Raw genomic sequence first — 24,763 nt, 5'->3', positions numbered from 1 at the left:
AGAAAGATGTTTAAAATAAGTGGTGCCAGACACTGAGATTGAAAAGTGATTACTTCAATGTGTCTCTATCTACCAGCGAAATGGTTTTGTGCAGATGCGAACAGGTGTAGTGATTGTCCCTGGGAGACGTTTGATGCAGGTAATCAAACATTTACAAAAAAATTACGTTTCGATCCATCTGATGTTGATTTTCAGCTTTTCAGGCTGCTGAGTATCTCATAACTGAGTCATGAAACATCACTGCGTCTATCTCATGTCTTGCAGAGGCGCATTCAGACACAAGCAGACAACCACAAAGTTTTACCAGTGAAAATCTTTTATTTGAATAACAAACTCTATACTTATCTTCTATTGCAATATTTGTTCAGCCTATCAGAACAGTGACTGCAACATTTACAACGTTTTCCCAATATCATATAACTGTGAGGTCTCTGTTTGCTTGTCTGATCTGGTTTAATGTGTCGTGATTGGCATCATCACTGTGGTGTTTTGTTACTTTTCTTATCACTGTTGGCATCCTTTGAAGTAATAATATCAGTCACATGAACACACAAGCGTCCCCAAACACAAGCATGAAGATTAAGTTATTGTCAATGTTGAGCATGGGTAGAAAGACACAGGCGCAGAGGATTCAAAGAGGAAAAAGGTAATTTAATAAACTCACAAAGTAAAAAAAAAGAGGGCACAAACGGCAGGAGCAGTAACAGCAAACAACAATGACCAATAAAAAACACTGGGGCAGGAGGAACTTAAATGAGGACACAATGAGGGAGCAAACAAGGCACAGGTGGAAACAATAAAGACAAGGACAGGCTGCATGTGAGAACAGAAAACCAAACATAACGGGTTACATTTACAAACCAAACAGAACAGAACCTCACAGTTATCAGTCAGGAGAACCCAGGCTGGACCACAGTTTGACTTAAAAATCTCCAGGGATTTCTGTCTTTAATAAACCATAAACCTAGAAGATATCTGAGGTTTTGATGTAATGTTTTCTGTACAGCTATTTTACTGGAAGGTATGCTAAAAACACATTTTTGATACACTGCCGATTTTGCAGGTTTTCCTACTTACAAAGCATGCAGAGGTCAAAGCATTATCATAGGTACACTTCAATTGTGAGAGACGGAATCTAAAACAAAAATCCAGAAAATCACATTGTATGATTTCTAAATAATTAATTTGCATTTTATTGCATGACATAAGTATTGAGGGGAGGATGGATGGGGCCATGTATCGTGAGATCTTGGCCAACAACCTCCTTCCCTCAGTAAGAGCATTGAAGATGGGTCGTGGCTGGGTCTTCCAGCATGACAAAAACCCGAAACACACAGCCAGGACAACTAAGGAATGGCTCCGTAAGAAGCATCTCAAGGTCCTGGAGTGGCCTAGCCAGTCTCCAGACCTGAACCCAATAGAAAATCTTTGGAGGGAGCTGAAAGTCCGTATTGCCCAGCGACAGCCCCGAAACCTGAAGGATCTGGAGAAGGTCTGTCTGCTTTTCTGATGTATCAAATACTTATGTCATGCAATAAAATGCAAATTAATTACTTAAAAATCATAAAATGTGAATTTAGAGTCCGTCACTCACAGTTGAAGAGTACCTATGATAAAAATTACAGACTTCTACATGCTTTGTAAGTGGGAAAACCTGCAAAGTCGGCAGTGTATCAAATATTTGTTCTCCCCACGGTATATTGACAGCAATGACCTGGGAGCATTTGGAGGTTACTTTGTAGCACAAGGACCAAACAACCAGATGTTTCACTGATTGGAACATGCAATAATTTGTTTACTGGACCAACAGACTTGACCGCGATGCTAATGTATATATAAGCAATTGGGCACAAAGTGGTTTGTCTCACAGACATGGCTAAAAGCTGAGGCACTACGATGTCTCTTTGTCTGTGTGTGTGTCTGTGTGAGGACAGTCCTCACAAGTAGCCTGTAGGAAACTATGTAAAATTAAGACGTTTGGCCATCCAAAAGGTTAGTAAAGAACATTGTATGTGTGTGTGGGTGTGTGTGTGTGTGTGTGTAAGATGACCTCCAAATATTGAGAGAGGGTTTCCTTACCTGATCTGTTTTAAATGACCAAACGAGATTCCTAAAGGAACATTTGGATGTGCACGCATCACCGTCCATTCATGAGGCACGTCAACCCTGATCCGGATCTGTTGAACACCAACACTAGTAACGTCATTGGCGGGTGACCCCCTGGTCAAATCCCCTCCCCACAGCCGTGCTAGGATACACAGCATAAAGACTGCATGGTAGTGACAGTTTCCAACACTGGTTTATTAGATAAAAAAGGATACAAAAATATCAAAATAATGACGCTGTTATAAAATACAATAAACCACAGGACATTTTCGGTATATTGTGTAATCCATTACATTCCTTGTCTAGAGGACATCTATCTTTTTCTTATTCGGGTGCAGAATTAACCAGAACAATTTACAAGTTCATTATGTGACAACTCAACTGCACACAAACAATCACACATTTGTGACCTGTGACCTTTCCATTACTGTCCCTGCACTAAACACTACTATAGAAATCCAAACTAAAGTCTGTAACAGTGTAAAAATGTTTCACATGTTTTATATTATTTGACTACCTAGCACAGTGTCTCCCAACCTTATTCAGTTACTGTTCCCCCAAAATGTTTTTGCACTGCTTTCAGTACCCCTGAAGTACCCCCTCATGTTAATTTCACTAGTAAGTCTATGGTGTCATGAGTGTCCTAGTACCCCTGGTTGGGAACCACTGCCCTAGCACATGCTCTGAATATCTACAATTGTTTAATGGGCCAGATGAGATTAGGGTTTTTGTATTCGATTAACAAGCACATTTTCAAAAACAACAGGATATGTATATATTCAGCCTACTGTTTATATCATCACTATAGTTGTAAACATAGGCTAGCCTACTTAATGTAAGAAGGAGTCCGTTAAAAATTACAATAATTATGCATCAGCTTGTATAACACCAAATAGTGGCTTCGTGCATTGAGCCATGTCCTGCAAAATAAGTTCGTTTATCCTGTCTTGGGAGTAAGCGCGAAGTTTCCCCCAGCCTGTTCATTGCCGAGAAGTAAATAAATTACCGCCAAACTGCGGGAGAGAATGCGGGAAAGGAAATCTCAGACAACGCGTTTCCAAGACAACTCAATTAGACAATAGGCTAGGTGTATTAGGACTAGGCTACTTAGCCTAAGTATTTCATCGGGACAAAAAAAATTGTAAACTAACATATCATCAGTTACTGATTCAGTTTTAGATGGTGACGACTGAATGATTTAACTGTAAGTCTCTCTGGATAAACTGCTAAATGGTTGAAAATGTAAATGATTATGCTAGTGGTGGTGATAATAAAGATGTGCTACATGTGATAATGATAATGATTATTAAACTCCAAACCCTCACCGTTAACTATATATAATAGGAAGGCATATGTTGGTTCTTCTGAGCCAACCCGTTGGACAGGCTGCATGGGGCTGAGGCCGAGCTCGCGGGGTGAGGAGCCATATGGAAATGGCAGGTGGCAGTTGAAAAAATGAACCCGTCTCGCGCGGTTCAGCCGTCTGAGCGCGAGCTCGAGTCAGGTTGATTAATTAGAGACTCTTAGGGACCAAATTGCCCGCGGTCAACCGAGCGCTATCTGGGTTAAAACGTATTCCAAAATGGACGCAAACATAGGCTACTGTACAGCCTGGGTTTGTAGCCAGTTATATTGATAGCCAATTATGCACAAGAACGCAGTGAAGTTAGTTGAGATAGAAGCCTAATTAATTGGATAATAATAATGATTAATAGGCCTAGAAATTAAAAGTATTATGATGCCACGGCCAAAGGCCATTTTTCCATTAATTTGTAAATGATTATTAACAATAACAGCAACATGATATAGGCTACTATCTTATAGATTGTTCTACAGAAAAGCTCAAATATAGTTAGGTAGGCCTATATAGTCTATTTTGAGATTGAAATAATTCAGATTAAATAAGTTTAAGTCTATTTGTAAAATCAGGCTATTTGGAACTACAATAAAACGTGCAACACAGTGTGAAACCGAAAAGGGATGTGTGGAATTGAAAAACTTTTAATCTCTAAATATTCACTGCTGCTGTCGTCAGATTTGAATCAGTTAAGACTACGACCGCGCCAAGACCTTCAAAACTTTGGCGCGTTTCGCTATGTTGACTCTTATTAAATACTGTTTCAATATGACACTTTATGTCGGTCTCCAAGGCAACCAGGAGCGTCCACAGAGGGAATCCCTTGGTAATTATGGGGCAAAACCACACTATCCACCAATTAGCGAGCGGTGGAACAGGCTTCCCGCTCCGGAATCCGCCCAACTCGGTATTTAGGAGGTAGGACGCACTGGGACCTGGACAGGTGCACATTCAATACAGTGGATTGAAAGGTTATCTAGTCTACAACTGTAAGTGAGTAACATTTGCAAATTTGGACTAGCCAATATGGACTGGAAGTTGAATAGATATTCGCGTTTTAAAGTTAAAACCGAGGACACAGTGGTTTGGGTAGGTTTAAGCAGTGGCCCACCTACTTTTAAACTATAGCTTACATTTTTGTTTGAATGTGAAATGCTTAACAGTTTATAAGTTGTTAACTTTTTTATGTTAATGGTCAGGAGAACATCACGAGGAGAATGCTGATGGATTTCAGGACTAAGAGGAGACATTGCCCCTTTAAAACCATCCAAAAGGTAAGGAGTGGGTTACAATGTATATAAGAGGCTATTTCCTGATGGAATCAACTTTCCTGGTTCCACTGTGCAATAAAGAATGCATGGAATAAATAATAGATCAACCAGTTTGTTAAACATTAGTGGCATCAGAGGACAGGTAGAGGACATGAAAACAGAGTATGGAAGGCTGGGGGAGAGATAAGGAAGGGGACAATGGTGACAGTTTGGAGATGTACACTGGCTGTGCAAATGTGATTGACAGCTGCCAACTACACTTCTCACTGATACCCCTCACAGAGACCAGCAGGCAGACCGACTAAGATACACCTTAAACAGCCTCAGTTTTTGGAAAAGCTAGATTTGAGGTAAAAGAGAGACTTATAAATACCTCCTTGTGGGTGGAGTCTGGTAAAACGGTCCTGGTGGGCTGGGTGGGTGAAGCGGATTTGAGTGATCAGGCAGAGACAGGACATAACTGGGCAGGAACAAAAGCCAGTTTTCTATTTTCTTATTCTCTGTAAAGAACATTGAATTGCCTATTTGATGTTTTTATTCTAGTATTTATTTTTATTTGTAATGATATGTGATTGGTTAGTAGGCAGTGTAATGAAATGTGATTGGTTGGTAGGTAGTGTAATGACATGTGATTGGTTGGTAGGCAGTGTAATGAAATGTGATTGGTTAGTAAGCCGTGTAATGACATGTGATTGGTTGGTAGCCAGTGTAATGACATGTGATTGGTTGGTAGCCAGTGTATGACATGTGATTGGTTAGTAGGCAGTGTAATGACATGTGATTGGTTAGTAGGCAGTGTAATGACATGTGATTGGTTGGTAGCCAGTGTAATGACATGGGATTGGTTGGTAGGCAGTGTAATGTTAGCTGACTGTTATTTCATTTGTCAGCTCACACTACAGCTGCTCCCTAACCTCTCTCCCAAAACTCTGCCTCCAGCTAACATTCAACCACCTGGGTGTGTTTGCTGCCAGCCCTGCACTAATACATACAATTCAAATATTTTATCATACAACTAATCTGCTTCTGTTTGTGGCTTTGAACTGCTGAATTAGGCGTATTGGAGCTGGGGCAAGAACAAAAGCCAGCAAACCCCAAGTTGTTCCCCGTGAAAAAGGTTGGCCTTGTTCTGTGGTTCTGATTGGGTGGCTGGGAGGCAGTGTCTTGTTAGCTGATTGGTCTGTTTTATCAGCTTACCTGCTGCTGCCCCCTAGCTGTCCAGGTACAACATCTCAGGTCCTTTGATTTCACAGCTCTGGCTTAAACTATAATGACACTGGTATCAAAGTGTTTGTTTTCTCAATTCCTATCCTCTCGTCTCCTGAAAAAACATTGGAGGAGCCTTGATATGCAGGACTTTGGTCCTTGTACTCTAACAAAACTGAGAAGGCAAGGAAATAGAATCTGAGTATTTCGCTAAATGGACTAATTGAACTACATCCAAAGCATTAACTAAAATCGATACAAATCCTCTGAGAATATCTACTGCAGATGAGCTCAGTTTAATAGCGAAGCCCTAGCTATCTACCCTCTGTCACAATGAGGCAGTACTTTTGTAGCTTGCTGTTCTGAGTTCAGCAGTTACACGTACTTCCATATCATGACATGAAAGTGACTACTTTTGAATGGGATATTTGAAGGTCAACACACTGTAAATAATGTATGAATGTGTAGTAGATTGTTGATAATATGAATTATAATCAACAATCAATGAATATTCAATGAATAGAAGTACTGTCGGCTGATTACTTGGAGTCCAACTGTAGAAATTGTATTTATCAATTCATTATTATAGATTTGTTACACTGACTTATTTTTCTACATTAAACATGGATCAACATACTATTACAAATCAAACAGGCATTCTGAACAAGACGGCCATGAAGGGCACATTTTTACGGCCGTACTGACACACTCAACAAGACGGTAATCAAGTGTACAATTGTTACCAGAGAGTATTGACAAAATGAGTTGTATTGGACAAAAAAAATCCATGTTTCATAGAAGTGGTTCTTCCAGGCTGTGGCACTGGCTCAGAAAGGGACAATGGCACCTGAGGTACGCGCACATACGCACGCACGCCCATACTCACGAGATGTCTTTTTTTAGCCCTGCCGCCTTCCGCAACCAATATTATACCAGGCTACAGTGCACTGCAGTGAGCGTCATCTCCAAAGCTCTGTCAATTATTTTCCCAGCCACGGGGTAATGAAGACCGGTGAAATGAACACCCCACGTCGCTCGAATCAATACTGTGGAACTCTGCCAACACCAGGAGTCCTCCCTTGTCACTCCCGTCTTCACGAGGTCCGATTCCTTCAGAGTTCTGCCCTTTTCTTTAGAATGATCTCGCGCACCATGGTCGTGGCCTCCTGGCGCACGCTCTCTGCGGGGTCGTCCGCCTTCCAGTACCTCACTACTTGACCTTCCGGGTTCACCAGGAACTTCCAGAAGTTCCACTTCGGAACCTTTTTCACAGAATCTGCAGGGCAAATTGAAACGAATGGTAATTGTTTTTATATTTTTCGTGTGGTCTCCATTAGTCACTGCTAAAGCAGCAGCTACTCTTCGTGGGGTCCACACAAAACATGACATCATTTTTTAACATCAATAGTAAAGACATCCTCTCAGTGGCTTAACAACCTTGTAACTACAGAAATACAATCTTGATTAGATCACAAATACAGTACAATGGGCTATACAATGTAATGTAATGTATGTTCTTTTCATTTCACATTGTTTCTTTAAGGGAAGCTGAGAACATGAGCAGAGTTTTTAGACTCTTTGCTCTGGGAAACCTGAGCTGAGATTGATCTGGCAGAGTTGAATTCAGAGGCCTTACCTGTTATGAATTTAAACGCAGGCTCCGCTTCCGACCCCATGATTTTTATCTTACTGAAGACGGGGAAGGTGACACCATACGTGTTTTTGGCGTATGCCTCGATGTCACGACTGGCTCCCAACTCGGTATCCCCGAACTGTCCGCATGGAAAAGCCAACACGTTGAAATGGGATGTCCCAAGTTCCCGATGCAGTTCTTGCAGAGAGCGATAGTTTTTCTCTGTGTGCTCGCTGTGGCTCGCCACGTTGACAACCAGGGACGCCTGCTCGCGGAACAACAAAATACGGGTCATGTTGAGCATCCATTTAGGCTACATGTTAAAAAAGTCGGATAACACTGAAATAAGTAATTCATCTTTAAATAAAGTGACCTGACCGGTAAATACAGTGCATACAAGGCTAGACGATTACTTGTTGAGACTTGTTGATGTGCACTTACTTTGCCACGGTATCTCTCCAAAGAAACGCGTCTCCCCTTCGCGTCATTCACCTCAAAAGAGTAGAAATCTGGCTTAATCGATTTGGCAGTTTTTAGAAAACTATGCAGCATTAATAGAAAACCCATAAGAACAGTCATACTCAGTAGAACTCTAACCATTCGGGCTCTTTGGTTAGAGGGTTTGGTCGGGTAGCCCCCCAAAACCTCCAGCGCCTCCATCTTGGAGGAGAAGGAAGGAGAGCCTGGGGCGGGGAAAGGAGTTTGGGAACGGGGCTGGATTTAGGTCTGGTTGGGCGTGAGCATAACGGGTTGAGGAGACGACAAAGGATGTTTCGTGTTAGAGATCAGATTTCAAGGAACTCGGCTTTTGCACAATGTAGTGAAACTTTAATAATAATTGGCTAGCTCTACATCTCGGTGCAAATCATTTAAATATTTAATTTAGTGTGAAAGCGGTGCTTCAAAGACGCTGCCTAAAGAGGCCTAACGTAATGTACGCTACCCAATATCTTACATTTACTTGCAACACTGATCCGCTTCTAACATCACCTCTATCTTGCTTTCTATTTCCCCCTTTTCAAGAAAAGCTTTGAAGCGCACCTCTCATCGTACACGCGCTTCAAGAGACGGATGGTGCGTCGTAGCCCCTTAGCCACCAGACGTCGCCATTCTCCCTGCCGGGAGTTCGACTCGGTGTGTCAGCGGCTGTCTCTGGATTCACCGCCAGGATGCGCCGCCAGATCGAAATTGGCACCAGAAGAGAGCGCCAACACACGTCTGCTATATTTAAATTAAGGAATTATGAATGAAATAATGAATGAAATATTGACAAATATGTATATTTCTATGCAGTATAAGTACCCTACTACAAGCAAGGTTTATTAATTAATTATACTATATGACCGTCCTAAATCACTCACAACGATGGGTCTATGGTCGTGTTTCCCTACACATCAAATCCGCGTGATTGATGCTGCTACCGATGACTGTGTATCTGTCCTCTGCCAGAGACAGTGGTGGCAGCCAGCGTTTCACAGGTTGGTGTAATCAGATCTGCCATGTCATCAACCACTGACTGGAGGAATGAGTCTGAACAGGTCTGTCGGAAAACACACACACAGTCAAACACACACACACACACACACACACACACACACACACAGTCAAACACACACACACACACACACACACACACACAGTCAAACACACACACACACACAGTCAAACACACACACACACACAGTCAAACACACACGGTCAAACACACACACACACACACACACACACACACAGTCACACACACACACATGCAGTCAAACACACACACACACAGTCACACACACACACAGTCAAACACACTTGTAGGTACGCACACAGACTCTTGCATGTAATTGTCAAACAAAGAAATGTAAGCACTTTCAAATGTCTTTGTGTTGTTAAACATGTCCAGTAAAATATATTCAACAGACCCCATTTCACACCAGTGGTTGTTGTGTTTTCTTGTTGTTGTTAGGACTGGTTTTGGTCTACTGGACAACAGGACAGATGCTCAGAAAAGACAGGCTTAGTATGGAGTGATTTATACAATGGATACCTTTTACCTTTATTTGCCATTACATCACTGTGTTTGGGGTTTAACTGTGTGTGATGTCTCTGTCATTAAGGTTGGCTTTGTGTGTCTGTCTGTTTTAAGGTTGTTGTGTGTTTGTGTCTTTAAAGGTTGGAGTGTGTGCTTGCGTTTGAAAGGTTGGCTTTGTGTGTGTATTTGTGTTTTAAGGTTGTCTCTGTGTGTGTGTGTGTTTGTGTGTGTGTGGGTGGGAGATTCTGCCCTACATCCATTCTTTGTCCAGAATACATCTCCCACTGATCCAGGAGACCAGTTTAAATCACAGCTGACTCTGACACTGCCCTCACTGGAAGATGACTACTGTGAGTGGCGCACACACACGTGTACACACACATACACACACACATGTACACACACACACACACAACAGATACACACTAATTGGCTGGTTGGTTTAGTGGTTGAATTCAGCACACCTTCCAGGTCAGTTAAATAAGAACTGCATTGTCTATCTGGGAACAAGGTGGCAACCTCTGACCTAGCCGCTTCCTCCTGACCCCCCCTCCCTCCTGACCCCCCCTCCCTCCTGACCTCCCCTTCCCCCATGACCCCCCCCCTTCCTCCTGACCCCCCCTCCCTCCAGACCCCCCCTCCCTCCTGACCCCCCCTCCCTCCTGACCCCCCCCTTTCTCCTGACCCCCCCTCCCTCCTGACCCCCCCTCCCTCCTGACACCCCCTCCCCCATGACCCCCCCCTCCCTCCTGAACCCCTGTCCTCCACAGATAGTCACCTGTTGTCCTGGAGCAGTGGGGGCCTGGTGGCTGTCGCCCTGGGTTCAGATGTGCTCCTGTGGGACGCCGACACACAACATCTACAGGGACGCATCCGGCCCAAAACCACCAACACACCCTGTGTCCCTGTCAGCCTGAGACACCGGGTCTCCTCGGTATCCTGGAGCCCAGATGGATGTGTACTGGGCATCGGGACGAAGGACGGGGCCGTGCTGGTACCGACTGGCAGGCTCAAATCTTAGTGGGGTGGGGGGTGCTCGGTTGGTGTGTTGCTCGGTTTTGGGTCTGATGAGGTTGACGGTTAACAGATCAATGTCACATCATCAAACATTCTTTTGTTGTGGGTTTGATTCCAACGAGGGACAGGATGAAAATGGATGCCCTCACTAACTGATGAGACCTCAGCTAAATGACTAAAATAGAAATGAACTTTCTCTGTGATTAGAGGAGACATGGTGAAGAAAGCCGCAATCACTTATATTTTATGCCTCTCTCTCTTTCTCACTCGTTCTCTATCCTTTTTTCTCTTTCTCTTTGTCTCCTCTCTCTATCGTTGTCTTTTTCTTTCTTTCTCTCTTTGTCTCCTCTCTCTCTCTCGTTCTGTCCTTTTCTCTCTTTTTCTCTTTTTCTCCTCTCTCTCTCCATCTCTCTAGTTGTGGGATGTGGAGAGGAGGACCAAAATCAGAACTGTCAAGTCACACCTCTCTGGAGTTGGGGAACTGAGCTGGAATCAACAGATCATCAGCAGGTGGGTAATGAGGGTAATGTGGGTAATGTGGGTTATGTGTTATACTAATCTGATGCACCAAGTAGACCCACAAGGATAATTACATTTTTTCACAATTGCTAAGACACATTTCTTGAAACCTTCACCCCTTTTCTCAAAACTTTAAACACAGATCCAAATCTTCAAACTACACTCCCAAAACCCCTGACGTTTCTGTCAACATTTCTAAGGTCTGTGTCCTGTTCACGTCACTCCTCACCGGGAACCGGCGCACCTCCCAGACCTCAACCTTCCACTCCACCTGAACGCATCCCTCTTCCCGCCTCACCATCACCTGAATACTGATCACCTGTGTCACTTACCTGTTCCTTTGTCTTCTCCCAGTGTTTAGTACTTCCACACCCAGAATTCCAACTGTGAGGTATTGATTGTTTGTTCGCTGCATCATTACTAAGCCCTTTTTGGATCATCTACAGTTTTTGGATTTTTGTGTACCGACCTGCTTCTGCCTGATCTACCTTTGACTCTGATTCCCAGCCTAGCCCCATCTGTATTAGCCTGTCTTTTGGACTTCTTTGTTTTTGACCTTGTGCCTGCCTGAGGTTTGGAGACCATCTGGAACCACAACACCTGCCTCCGTCTCGTATCGTTACAAAATCAAACGCCTCAAAACCATTTCATCTGTTCTCAAAATCCAACAATGCTTTCAGATCATGCACACAGCCAGTCAATATATACACACACTACAGAGCATTCATTAGACACTACACAAAAAGATGCTCTGTAGTGTGTGTATATACTGACTGACTGGCTGTGTGTGTGTGATCTAAAAGCATTGTTGGATTTTGAGAACAGATTAAATGGTTTTCAGATGAGTGTTTGATTTTGACAGAAGAGTCAGGGGCTTTGTGAGTGTAGTTTGAAGATTTGGTTCTGAGTTCAACATTTTGAGAAAATGGGTGGTTTCAATAAATGTCTTCGCAATTCTGAATAACTGTAAACTCAAATGTTGTGCAGCTGCAAAAGTCAGTGAGAGATTCATTCTGCCTCAGCATCATGTCTTTGTGCTGAGTCCGGCCAGAGGAGTGTGCTGAGTCCTCCTCCACCACCTTTTACACATACTCTTCTTCCTCATCCACGTCCTCTGACACATACTCTTCTTCCTCATCCACGTCCTCTGACACATACTCTTCCTCCTCATCCACCTCCTCTGACACATACTCTTCTTCCTCATCCACCTCCTCTGACACATACTCTTCCTCCTCATCCACGTCCTCTGACACGTACTCCTCAGACCTGTGCCTCCTGTGTCCACTGAACTGAGTTATATTCTGGAAAATTGGTTTGATTACATTGGAAACGAGTGTGAACTATTTTGAGTCACTGTGTGTAAACGATGACAACTGTGTTGTAATTGTGTTTAACATATGCCGCCCATGTTTACCATTTTGCAACACAAGTGCATCACAGTGTGAAATGTGATTTAGTGAGTATGTGTTTAGAGTTTTACAAACCGAGTGAATGCAATTGCAAATGGTGTCTAACTACCTGAATTTGTTTTAGGTTTTGCCATAAGAGTGACTGATTCAAGAAATTGGTTTAGGCCACTGAGAATTTGGGTTAGAGAATGGGGTTTAGTGTTTCAGCAATTCAGAAAAACTGTAAGCAGGGAGAGCCTTCTATACAAAGGCTTTAGGGTTTAAAAGATTATAAAAGGGATAAGATTGTGTGTGCTTGAGTGTGTGTGGGTGTGTATGTATGTTTGTGTGGATGTTTACTCTTGTGAAAATCTTGTTGTGATTAAAAACCCAATTACTACTGTGTTCTCATCACCGACAGCGGTTCTGTTCTGGGTCTGATCCATCACCATGACTACAGAGCTGACAACCAGATGGTGGGTGTGTTCCGCCAGGAAGGGGGTGTGTGTGGATTGGAGTGGTCTCCGGCCGGGGATTTGCTGGCAAGTGGCTCAATGGATGGTCTCCTCAGCATTTGGACCAATGACCTGGGGTCAATGACGAAGAACCGCCCACCTGTCATGACAATGACTCAACCTAGTGCGGTTAAGGTGTGGCCTCATTTAGTGTATGTTTTTACTGTGTGTGTGTGTGTGTGTGTGTGTTTGTGTTTGTGTCTACACGTTTTGATAACCTGAAGGGGACCAAAAAAATCCCTTCAATGATTAAAACAAGGGCAATTAGATTATGTGGGGAAATTGTACCTGTTTCCATAAGGAACATGGAAACAGGTACAATGATTATCATTATCACATTGATAATAAAGTGTGAAATGTGTTTGTGTGTAGGCTCTGGCGTGGTGTCCTTGGCAGAAGGAGCTGATCGCCAGTGGAGGCGGGCGGAGTGATGGAGTTCTGAGGATCTGGGATAACCAATCAGGTGTTTGTGTTGACTCAGCCCAGACCAACTCACAGGTGGGTGTGAATCCACACAGTCATTTCATTTATCTGGGTGACACACACACATTATATAATATATAGCAGAGTGGTTGTGCTTTAGAATTTTAGCAGGAGCCAGAGCCTATACTAGCTATCCTCAAATCAATGCTTGGCTATAGGATGACTAAGACTTTCTCTCGTTGAATAGTATTAGTGAATGTGTTATGTATTTTGTTTTCAAGTAACCATTCCTAACAAGGTCTTTCTTAACATGACAAATACATATATTTTATTTTATCTTTCTGGAAGTGTGTACGCTTGTGTTTAACTGAAAGTACAAAGTGACACAACCTCTCATCTCGCACTATTTTATCAATTTATTTTCTTCTGTAGGTGTGTTCCTTGGTCTGGTCAGAGAAGAGAAAAGCTCTGTTTACTGGCCATGGTCTTCCTCATCATCACATTACATGCTGGAGATCCTCTCCCTCACTGGAACAGACCAATCAGCTACATGGTGAGAGAACGTTTTATGACCGATGTGACTGTGGGGACTAAACAAGCTTCATTAACATCTTTTCATTTCACTGGTTGGAGTAATTCTTGGCACTTTGGACCAATTTACTGAGATGCTTTGCTTATTTACATTGCGAAGGAAAGAATGAAGCACTAGGTCAGTGTTTCCCAATCCTGGTCCTCAGGACCCAAAGGGGTGCATGTTTTTGCCCTGGCGCTCACACACCTGATTCAAATGTTGCCCTACCACATACACACTTGATTGACATAATCAACCTATGTCTTTAATTTGAATCAGGTGTGTGAGTGCTTGGGCAAAAACAACAACATGCACCCCTTTGGGTCCCAAGGACCAGAATTGGGAAACACTGCACTAGATAGCTCGATAACTATACGCTAGCTAGCTCGAATTTCCTTCATGTGCCAATTCTAGATGCTGAAGGGTTTAATTCAGCCTCAACAATTTGTTATTTAGCACACCACTGGCTAGTACCCCAGGATAAAGATTACTGTATGACAGTTATCAGGGCAAAACAGAAGCTGTATTAGGTCAGGCTTTTAAAAACTTTAGCTTGAAGATTGAGCTAATTTCTGCATTCCTTTTGGGTTACATAGTTTTTATGAAAATGTCTCTTTCATAAATACTGGTACTACAACCCTGATACTTCTCATGATGTACAGTTGGGATAGGTAATACTTTCTGAACAAGAGAACTTGTATTTGATATATTTCAGGTCACATTTCTCTTTGTTGTGACACCATACTGTAGCCAAACTACATTTTTGGCCAACGCATTAGTAGTGGCGTTATGGATGAGACCAAAGCTTTGAAGCATGTATCGAATACCTAGGGCTATTTCTTGCAAAACCTTGTGCCGAGGCTTGTATCGTTCTCAGAGAATGACATCATGGATGACAAACGAGGCCTGGATTTCTGTAGGACCATGTGATTGGCTTGTTGTCTGTTTCAGTTGTAGAAGTAAATTGTCAATTCGCACTGTTAAGACTTTGATGCAATTTGCAATTACATACTAATGTGAGATTGGGTTCTCAGCAGTTTGAGAACTGTAGCCTACCCACACAAACTGTGCGTAGAAAATGATTTGAGACTAAAATGCAACTGAACATTGCAGACCTGTGTGTCACACCAAGCACATCTTTCTGATTCATGTGAAGGAGAGTCAAAGCAATGTAGTGGACTGACATGGTCAACATGTGAGAAACATGCAGTCCGGGCAGTATCAGACAGAAATCAAACAAATCCACAAGTGCTTTGTACCAAATGGGCTACACAGCTGGTGACAGCATTTCAGTCTGAACATTGCAGAGGGGGCACCAGTTTAGGAACACCATGTGAACGTTAATACATGTATGTTTCTGTGACAAATGGCACGTGATTTCTAACTATTTGGATGCTCAGAACTATTTATACCAGCAGGTGTCCCTAGCGTACAGTGTTACAAAAGGCCTCGAGTAATGAATCTTTTTTCAGAACAATTGGCTGGAACGCCTCATCGTTTCAACGAGGCCTCATTTTAACATCACTACCCATTAGTGTTTTCCAGTTATCAGACAGATCTAACAATGTAAGCTTACAGCACAAACAGACAAACCAGCTAACCAGCCTGTCAGCATCCAGCAGTGATCTGGTGGTTGCATAGTAATGGAGTCACCGGCCTAGATTCTAATCAGGCTGGCACCAGATCGTGCTGTTCTGAAACTAGTTTCACCCGACCCCGCTCGAATTTGAAAATTCCATTTGAGCCCGTTTGAATTTAGCCCTAAGTCAAAGTACCGATGGAAAAAGTACACAACGCCAACTCCAATTGCAAACATATTTGAATTTTTTTGAATATTTGCAAAGGACTATAATGTAGAGCTGAATTTGTCATGAAGATTAATTATACCCAAATACCATCTTTAAAAGTGGTAGTTTCCCACTCACAGGAAGGCAGCAAACAGGACTGAGGGGAGCCAATCCCAAGTCTCAGTAGGAAGTAATTCTGGCTGTTTTTCAGGTCATATGGGTCGTGTTTTGCATCTGGCTGTCAGTCCCTGTGAATCTAAGCTCATCTCAGCTGGTGCAGACTGTCTGGGATATATCTGGAACACCTAGTATCAACACACAAACACGTGTAGGTGAATAGACCATCCCAACTGAAGTATGTGAAAAGAATGATGTTTAGAAATCAGAATACGTTGTCTTGACAATATATGCAGTATATATACAACATATACAGACCATATACAGTATTCACACCCAGAGGTGTGAAGGTGAAAGGAAAGGCTTGATACTGTCCACCCTCTGTCTTGTCAGGTGGGCCCTCATCGCCACTGGGATGCCCTCCCTCCAATGTCATTTGGGGGCGGAGTCACTGGTTTGTCTCTCTGGTGTCCAACGGAGTGACTTTTCCCTACTGTAAATGTGTTTGAAATACAGTAACACTGATCCTGTCTTTACCCTACTGTAAATATGTTTGAAATACAGTAACACTGATCCTGTCTTTACCCTACTGTATATATGTTTGAAATACAGTAACACTGATCCTGTCTTTACCCTTGTTATGGAAACTTTGAATTAAGGTACATTGGAGAAATGTCCGTCTTTCCATTGGTTAGTATGTAAAGTTTTACTTTGATTGTGACACATAATATCAGAGGATTATTAGGTATTTGGGCCATGTCCTCCTGCCTATACAAAGAAGGGTGTCAGTTCTCTGTTCCTTAGGAATGTGGTCCTTGGGGGGAAGTAAGATCAGTTTTCCCTTTTAGGTAAACACAACAGTAAAGATTATGGCAGGAAGGATAAGGTGCAGGGACAGCCCACCCTTTGGGTAAAGCCTTTGTGACACAAGACAGATGGGCAACAACCTACCACACCCCTTTTCACTGTAATAAATACGGATTGTGCATGTATGGAGTCAGACACTCCTCTGAGGATTATGTTGGTAAGCGTTTGACGCGACTCTCTAATTTGCAAATAATATTAAAATGGTTAATTTGTGCCTAGAGAATTTCATCTCTGTACTTCCTTATTTAAGAGTGTCGATTGATGGAATTACCATCACACCCTACTGTAAATATGTTTGAAATACAGTAACATTGATCCTGTCTTTTACAAACAACTAAAAGCTTGTATACATGCCTTTGTATATAGGCCACAGAGCATGATAGGATGTTCATTGCTTAATTGTATCATGCAGTACACCTGAATGGAAGCATCTTCCACTTTCATTCAGGTTTTTCCTGTCATTTGTCACCCGTCTGTATATACAGATATAACTAGCAGGACATATGTTCAGATAGAAATATTTTTTATAGAACCAACCTACCTCTGACATGTAGAACAGAGAATCAAGTCTGCTCTATTTCAGGGATGTTTGTTTACTGAACGTCTACCGCTGTTACTTAGACACTATGTGGACCTGGCAGACCTGAACTCCCAGGAACAGTACCATCTTCTACAGACCATGGCTGGGCGGAATCCAGAAGGAGAGGTCATGTGACTTTGCATTGGGATACGCCCCCTTTGATGCAGAAAGCTGATCACAGCTACAGAATCACCATGTGTTGAGTCCAGACACACCCTTCTCAACCTCCTATATTTTCCCCCTCCTCACACACCCCTCCACATGCCTCACCTCACCACCTCCTGTACCCTACTCCTCCTGTACCCAACTCCTCCTGCCCCACTCCAACGGCTCCCCCTCCGCACGGATCTCCTAACCCCGGAAACCCACAAATTTACAAAATGCCAGAAAGATTAAAATATAATGTATTGAAGATTATTAGTTAAAGTAAATATCAAACATAGGTTTTTAGTTTGTGATATTATTTTTGGAGTAGGGTTAACAGAAAATAGCATCCCAAGAAATTCTGGAAAAAGAAAATGGTGTCCCCACTGAAAAGGATTGAACTTCCCTGGTGTTTAATAATAATATTGTGTTACAGGTCTGAATACCCCTGGTGTTTAATAATAATATTGTGTTGCAGGGCTGAATACCCCTGGTGTTTAATAATAATATTGTGTTACAGGTCTGAATACCCCTGGTGTTTAATAATAATATTGTGTTGCAGGGCTGAATACCCCTGGTGTTTAATAATAATATTGTGTTGCAGGGCTGAATACCCCTGTGTTTAATAATAATATTGTGTTGCAGGTCTGAATACTCCTGGTGTTTAATATTGTGTTATAGGTTTGAATACCACAGATTTGTTGTAATAATATTGTAATAGGTTTGAATACCACTGATGTTTAATATTAATATTGTGTTACAGGTTTGAATACCCCTGGTGTTCAATATAAATATTATGTTCCAAGTCTGAATACCCCAGCTGTTTAATATTAATATTTAGTACCAGGTTTAAACACTATTGCTGTTTAATGTTGTTTGTTATATTATATTGTTTCATATTGTCCTTTTCCTCTAGGGGGCAGTGATGGGCAGAATGTGGTTTCCCGGTGTCAGAGAATTGTCAAGTTAATCTGTCCTGCTGTTTTACTCTGGATACTGTATCTCATCCTGAAGAGAAGTCTGAACATTGATTAATAAAATAATGATCAAACCAATCAATCAAATTGCTGAATGCAGCCACAAAGCGGATTGACTGATCAATCACTATCAATCAATTGGTATCAATCAATCTGTTGCTGTCATTTTAACATTTGATACGTGAGGCACTAATATATGCTCTGATATCCTGCACCTTCATCTAGGTGCTGCTCCCGTTCCAGGACCTGATCTGGAACCAGAAGAACTCCCTATTGAAGAACCATACATTAAAGTTCTAATAAAAACTGGAACATTGGAGCTCGTGACAGAAGAAGAATACGTGATTGCCATGACAACCTAATTACATCTGGATGAGTCTCAGAGGTGTGTGTGGGAGGGGCCAACAACTGTGAGCATTTCAGCTAAATATTTTGTTCAAATACAGAATGACAGGTGTCCAAAAACTCAAAGTCAAATGGTTAAATTGTCATCTTTAAACTATTCCAAATGTTATCGGAGTAAAAACTAATGAAGGGCCATATTGCCTTTAAATAGACAGGAGAACCTGCTCACTGGACCCCCTGGAAATTAAGTCTGAATGTCCTGTTATGAAGCTGCTAGCGGTATATGCTACATTACCCACTGATCAATATTGATCACGTTTGCTGATTAATCGGTATGCTGTGTCTTTAACAAAGTAGCTAGCTAGGGATTGTCAGCGACACAGGACGTTGTTGCAAGTTGGGGGCGGAGAGGTGGGGTGGCGGAGCGGTGGGGGGGCGGAGCGGTGGAGGGGCGGAGAGGTGGGGGGGCGGAGCGGTGGGGGGGCGGAGCGGTGGAGGGGTGGAGGGGCCTTGACAGAGGTCGTTTGACAGATTTGTGATCATGTAATCATAATAGGATGAGTGCATGATTGAACCATTGCCTCTCTCACCACTTCAAATTCCAGGCTGATTTACTTCCAAGGCTACCTTGTTGTAACATGATCCTGTAGGCCAGCTAGGTTATTAGTAGCCACTGTCTTTAGGATGGAAAAATGTGAAACGCTCTTATGTTGTGTGTTCAGGATGTGCTGGAGGCTTTGTTTGATGGGTACCACAGTATGTGAGCAGAGCTGGACATTCGCAAATACAACTCAGTCATAAGCAGTGATCTGATTGCTCAACATCCATTTTCCTGATTCCTCATTTTGCAAAAACCTTATCTAATTTATTATGTTGGCTACCAGCAGTATTAAGTATATTGTACTCACGGAACTAGCAAAGTCAGTGCTAGAATTAAAACCTTATTTTTTAAATTTAAAGCAAACACAGAATTCAAAGAACACTAAAGATCAAAGTCTCAAAGTTTTATTAATTCACAAATGCTCAGAACAATCAATAATACATTCTACATCATGAAACATTTATGTCAAACAAATCAGTAAAAACTTGGAATCGGTCAAAGCGTTGTAGCCTGAGCTACATGTATACAGGTGCATCTCCAAAAATGTGAATATCGTGGAAAGTTATTTTTCTTTAGTTCAAATAAAAAAGTGACACCTTCATATATTCTAGATTCATTACACACTAAGTGAAAAATGTCGAGCCTTCTTTGTTTCAATCTTGGTGATTAGGGCTTACAGCTCATGGAAATCAAAAGTCCAGTATCTCAAAATATTAGAATAAAACATTTATAATACAGAAATGTCAACCTGAGAAGAGCTCTAATCAGCTAATTACACACATCTCACTCAGAGGTTCTGATGGTCTCCTTGATCCACTCATCATATTTAGATATGAATGTGTATACCCCAGGAAACTCCTCACGACCACATCCCTCACCAGAGGACACAACTCCTCGTAGTTCACCACCACACACCAACGGACCCCCAGAGTCTCCCTGAAACACAGACAATACAAGATACACCATGATAATCACTTCATATAGACACCTCATACTAATTATAAAATGACTGGTTTCCTTAAGGAGTCCGTGGATATGGTATGTAACTGAAATCCATTCTCTGGTTCTCTTTCCAAAACCTTTGCATTTGTGGGAGGAGTCCAGTTTTATATTTCTGCAACTGTGTTCTCATTTCTCATCCACACTATCCAAAACAACTCACTAGATGTTGCATACTGAAAGGACCCAGAGATGTATTTGCTTTAGGGATTTTTAACTGGATGTGACTTGCAGAGCAGGTGCTGAATGTGGAAGAATGATGCAGTAGACATCTCATACAGGGGGAGTCTGGACTGAAATGGTTTTGTAACAAAGCAATAACTAGGGGGTCTTGTGTCAGTATACAGTGTCATTGCATCAAGTGTCCATGCACAAACTTGTCCAGGACGTGTACACACACATACACACACACACGCAAGCGTGCACGTGCGCACACACACACACACACACACACACACTATTACCTGACAAGGGGCAGCAGGTGGATCTGTGTCCTGGTAGCCGACACAAAGCATTTCATTGGTGATTTTAGTTTCATTTTTGTGCATAACCGAACACTTTTTCCTGTCGATCACTGTGACGTTCACAGACAACAGGACATCCGACTGGGCTCCTCCCTTTTTAGTTCTTCCCCATCCAGCCACAAAACACTTTGTTTCAGCCTTAATATCTGGTACAGGCTTGGGTAGAGGCTTAATGCGGACATTATTAGTCTCCTTGACTGACTTCTTCAGCTGGAGAAAATAGGAGATATTATGGACCTTAGTACTTAAAGCAATGCTGGGATTAATTAAATAATACAGATTAAAAGACCAGTCTGGTAGTAGTACTGGGTTATTATACAGTAACAAGACCAGTCTGGTAGTAGTACTGGGTTATTATACAGTATCAAAGACCAGTCTGATAGTAGTACTGGGTTATAATACAGTATCAAAGGCCAGTCTGATAGTAGTACTGGGTTATAATACAGTATCAAAGGCCAGTCTGATAGTAGTACTGGGTTATTATACAGTAACAAGACCGGTCTGATAGTAGTACTGGGTTATTATACAGTACCAAGACCAGTCTGGTAGTAGTGTGGGGTTATAATACAGTATCAAAGACCAGTCTGATAGTAGTACTGGGTTATAATACAGTATCAAAGGCCAGTCTGATAGTAGTACTGGGTTATTATACAGTAACAAGACCGGTCTGATAGTAGTACTGGGTTATTATACAGTACCAAGACCAGTCTGGTAGTAGTGTGGGGTTATAATACAGTATCAAAGACCAGTCTGATAGTAGTACTGGGTTATTATACAGTAACAAGACCAGTCTGGTAGTAGTACTGGGTTATTATACAGTAACAAGACCAGTCTAGTAGTAGTACTGGGTTATTATACAGTATCAAAGACCAGTCTGATCGTAGTACTGGGTTATTATACAGTATCAAAGACCAGTCTGGTAGTAGTACTGGGTTATTGTTCAGTAGTTATTCTCACCTTCAGCAGCATGATGTCGTGCTGGTATGTTTCAGCGTTGTAGTCAGGATGGGGAACATTCTTCTCTACTTCTATACTCTGTATTGAAGCCCTTGTAGCTCTTTTCAGGGAGTGGACACCCAGATGGACCGTCTTGATGTCCCTGAAGGTCCAGAATCAGATGGGTTAGCATATGTAAATTAACCATGATGTTTGGGGGAGGATCCCATTTAGATACTAAGCAGAAAGTGGGAAAGGAGCATGGTTTTGAAAATACTGAAATACACAGAATCAAAATGTTTCTTAATCATTTAAAAATATTCTGTTGATTCGGCTACTTCAAAAATATTTAAATATTTAGTATTTAAAATACAAATTCACCATTATACATGACTGGACCACAAGACTGGGATGCACAAAAACTATTAATACTGACCCTCTTCTTCTAGGGAAAACTAGTGATACTGTTTACTGACCCACCTCTTCCAGGGAAAACTAGTGATACTGTTTACTGACCCACCTCTTCCAGGGAAAAGTATTGATACTGTTTATTGACCCACCTCTTCCAGGGAAAACTAGTGATACTGTTTACTGACCCACCTCTTCCAGGGAAAAGTATTGATACTGTTTATTGACCCACCTCTTCCAGGGAAAACTAGTGATACTGTTTACTGACCCACCTCTTCCAGGGAAAACCCCACACCAAACAATGAGCTGCAGTCAGGACCCACTTCCTGTTAATTAGCATCCCTCCACAGACCAGGTGACTATTGAAGTTCTCCAATAAGGCAGTGTAGGGTAGTGAGTGAGGCTTGACCTCATGTCCACCAATGATCTCTGTACAGTCCCCTAGAAGGAGACACATGTAAGCAAATATCAGACAATATACAAACACACAAAAGTGTTTATTTCCAACCTTGTGTGGACCAGAAAAATATATTATTTCCCTAAGCTTAAAGGACCATTTCACCCTGAGGAACACTTAGGTGGTGTGTCATGTCTGAGAGATTTCTAGGTCAGTGAGATTTGACACATTTTAATTGCTTAATTGGCCTGAAGGAGTGAGGGACTGGGCCCGATAAATGACACAGGCAGTCAAAATTCTTCCGCAATCTAATAGACTACAACCCTGGAGGGGCAGGGAATCCTGCTTTGAACCAGTCCCATCCCTAAGGTAGCTTGTTTTGCATTTTCTCTGTATGTTTATTTTTACCCTCGTCAGATCTAAGTTTACGCAACACAATGGCTTTTATACAAGACATATTATTTAGGCCATTGGCAGCCTTCATCTCTTTCGCAAGATACTTTCGGTACCACCAGAAAACTTAAATTTCTTCACTCTAGGTTGTGTTGTATTATTCTCAGAAATGTATCATTGCTAATATTAGAAATTAGTGCTTTGTATTAAATAGGTGACCTTACCTTAACCTAACCTTTATGCCTAAACTTAACTTAGCACTAATGTCTAACCCTAACCAACAATGTGATGTCAAATCTGACACTAACCCCAGCTGTAAGATTTATATTTAACATAACCCCTATGCCAGATTTGGAGTATTACCTTGTGAGGACTGGCAAAAGATCACACACACACACACACACACACACACACTTACCTTCTTGCAGATATAAAGGTAGAATGATGAAGACCCAGAGACTGAGGACTCTGAAGAGCATCATGGTCTGGTCCTTCAGAGGGTTCTAATGTAGAGACACTGCTGAATGCTATTCTGGGGTTGGCCTGAAGAAAGCTGAGATGTTCTGGTCTCCCTCAGACATAACAGTATATATACTCAGCAGAAAGGATGTGGTAGTTGTCTTAAGTGTGGGAACAAGTCAGTAACACACACAGCCATGAACACACAGCCTATACACATACAAAAACCTGCAGGCAGAATGCTCTACACATCTCTGTGGTCCTCTACCTGCAAGCAGAAAGCTTGTCTCTCTGCCTTTCATTTCTTAGTCTCTGCTATTGTCATGACAAGAGTGACTGATCATGTTCTTGAGGTTAGACTAACCACAACAGACCATTTCTAAGATCTAAGGAAATTAAGCATTTATGTGAAATGTCTGACCATATTCAACCACACTGGGTTCCAGCTGCACTGTGCAGAAGCCTTACTTTCTTGTAGTGGTTCTGCAAAAGGTTATTCTATGTTTTCTGGGTCAGAAATTCTACGCTCTGGTGGAACATCTAGATAGAGTGAGTAAGAGGTGGAACATGTGGTAGACAGGTTCCAGTATGACTCCGGTCACCAGAATATGGAGGAACATTTTCTATAATAATCTGAGCAAGCAGTTGCTTAGCAACAGTATTGGTAGTTTGTTTTGATAATGATGATCTGTAGTAGGAGCGTAAGATAAGACTTTATCATTTGGTTCAATTCTATGATGCAAATGACTGGAGCAAAAGCCATTAAAGGTGACCTTTCTCCTTCAGATGGAAAGAAACCAATCTGATCAATTCAATGGTTTTAGCAAGAGTACTTAAGAATGACCCCAGAGAGTAATTGCACACTTTATCAAGTGCACAATGTTTCTTAGAGCCGAGCTTCTGCTGCTCAACAACTTTACTAAAGACGTTTCTCAAAGCCACATGATTGTTAAATTTTTATGATGGTTTTTCTTTCCTCTGAGTGGCAACCATATCTGTTCCATTTTTATGTTTTGTTACCTAGGCTAGCGATCTTCCAGGCTCAGATCTTTAGCAAACTAGTCGAAAAGATTCAACGTTAGGAGTATTTAGAGGGTTCTTTGGCCAGTAGTCTGTGATGGCTTGGATGCCCTGCCACATGTGTTGGGGTTCAGAGTTGTTGTTGAAGTGCTCCTCAGTACGCAGTTTGTGGTAATATTTGCC

At 42.0% G+C, this 24,763-nt stretch overlaps 2 protein-coding genes across 2 annotated transcripts; both read right to left on the bottom strand.

The window, feature by feature from the left end:
• Positions 1–6,483: 6,483 nt before the first annotated feature.
• Positions 6,484–8,268, bottom strand: gpx8 (glutathione peroxidase 8 (putative)). Its single transcript, XM_010902389.3, has 3 exons — positions 8,015–8,268; positions 7,577–7,838; positions 6,484–7,216 (listed from the first exon to the last, which is right to left on the bottom strand). The coding sequence occupies exons 1-3, from the start codon at positions 8,231–8,233 to the stop codon at positions 7,053–7,055; spliced, it is 645 nt and encodes a 214-aa protein (XP_010900691.1). The 5' UTR covers positions 8,234–8,268; the 3' UTR covers positions 6,484–7,052.
• Positions 8,269–19,832: 11,564 nt separating this feature from the next.
• Positions 19,833–23,644, bottom strand: LOC105029171 (granzyme B(G,H)). Its single transcript, XM_029124814.2, has 5 exons — positions 23,520–23,644; positions 22,584–22,752; positions 21,925–22,066; positions 20,908–21,177; positions 19,833–20,380 (listed from the first exon to the last, which is right to left on the bottom strand). The coding sequence occupies exons 1-5, from the start codon at positions 23,581–23,583 to the stop codon at positions 20,228–20,230; spliced, it is 798 nt and encodes a 265-aa protein (XP_028980647.2). The 5' UTR covers positions 23,584–23,644; the 3' UTR covers positions 19,833–20,227.
• Between the last annotated feature and the right edge of the window lie 1,119 nt (positions 23,645–24,763).

The sequence above is a fragment of the Esox lucius genome, chromosome 13, assembly GCF_011004845.1.
Source record: "Esox lucius isolate fEsoLuc1 chromosome 13, fEsoLuc1.pri, whole genome shotgun sequence".
Taxonomy (NCBI): domain Eukaryota; kingdom Metazoa; phylum Chordata; class Actinopteri; order Esociformes; family Esocidae; genus Esox; species Esox lucius.
Note: the sequence above shows the minus strand (reverse complement) of the source record. Positions and strands in the feature narration are given on the sequence as shown.

Coding starts and splice junctions, on each gene's coding strand:
- gpx8 (XM_010902389.3), bottom strand. CDS start 8,233: ATGGAGGCGCTGGAGGTTTTGGGGGGCTACCCGACCAAACCCTCTAAC. Junction 7,839..8,014: donor TGGAGAGATACCGTGGCAAA/GTAAGTGCACAT, acceptor TTCCGCGAGCAG/GCGTCCCTGGTTGTCAACGT. Junction 7,217..7,576: donor TGCGTTTAAATTCATAACAG/GTAAGGCCTCTG, acceptor TTTGCCCTGCAG/ATTCTGTGAAAAAGGTTCCG.
- LOC105029171 (XM_029124814.2), bottom strand. CDS start 23,583: ATGATGCTCTTCAGAGTCCTCAGTCTCTGGGTCTTCATCATTCTACCT. Junction 22,067..22,583: donor TGGGGTTTTCCCTGGAAGAG/GTGGGTCAGTAA, acceptor CTGGACCTTCAG/GGACATCAAGACGGTCCATC. Junction 21,178..21,924: donor ACGACATCATGCTGCTGAAG/GTGAGAATAACT, acceptor TATTTTCTCCAG/CTGAAGAAGTCAGTCAAGGA.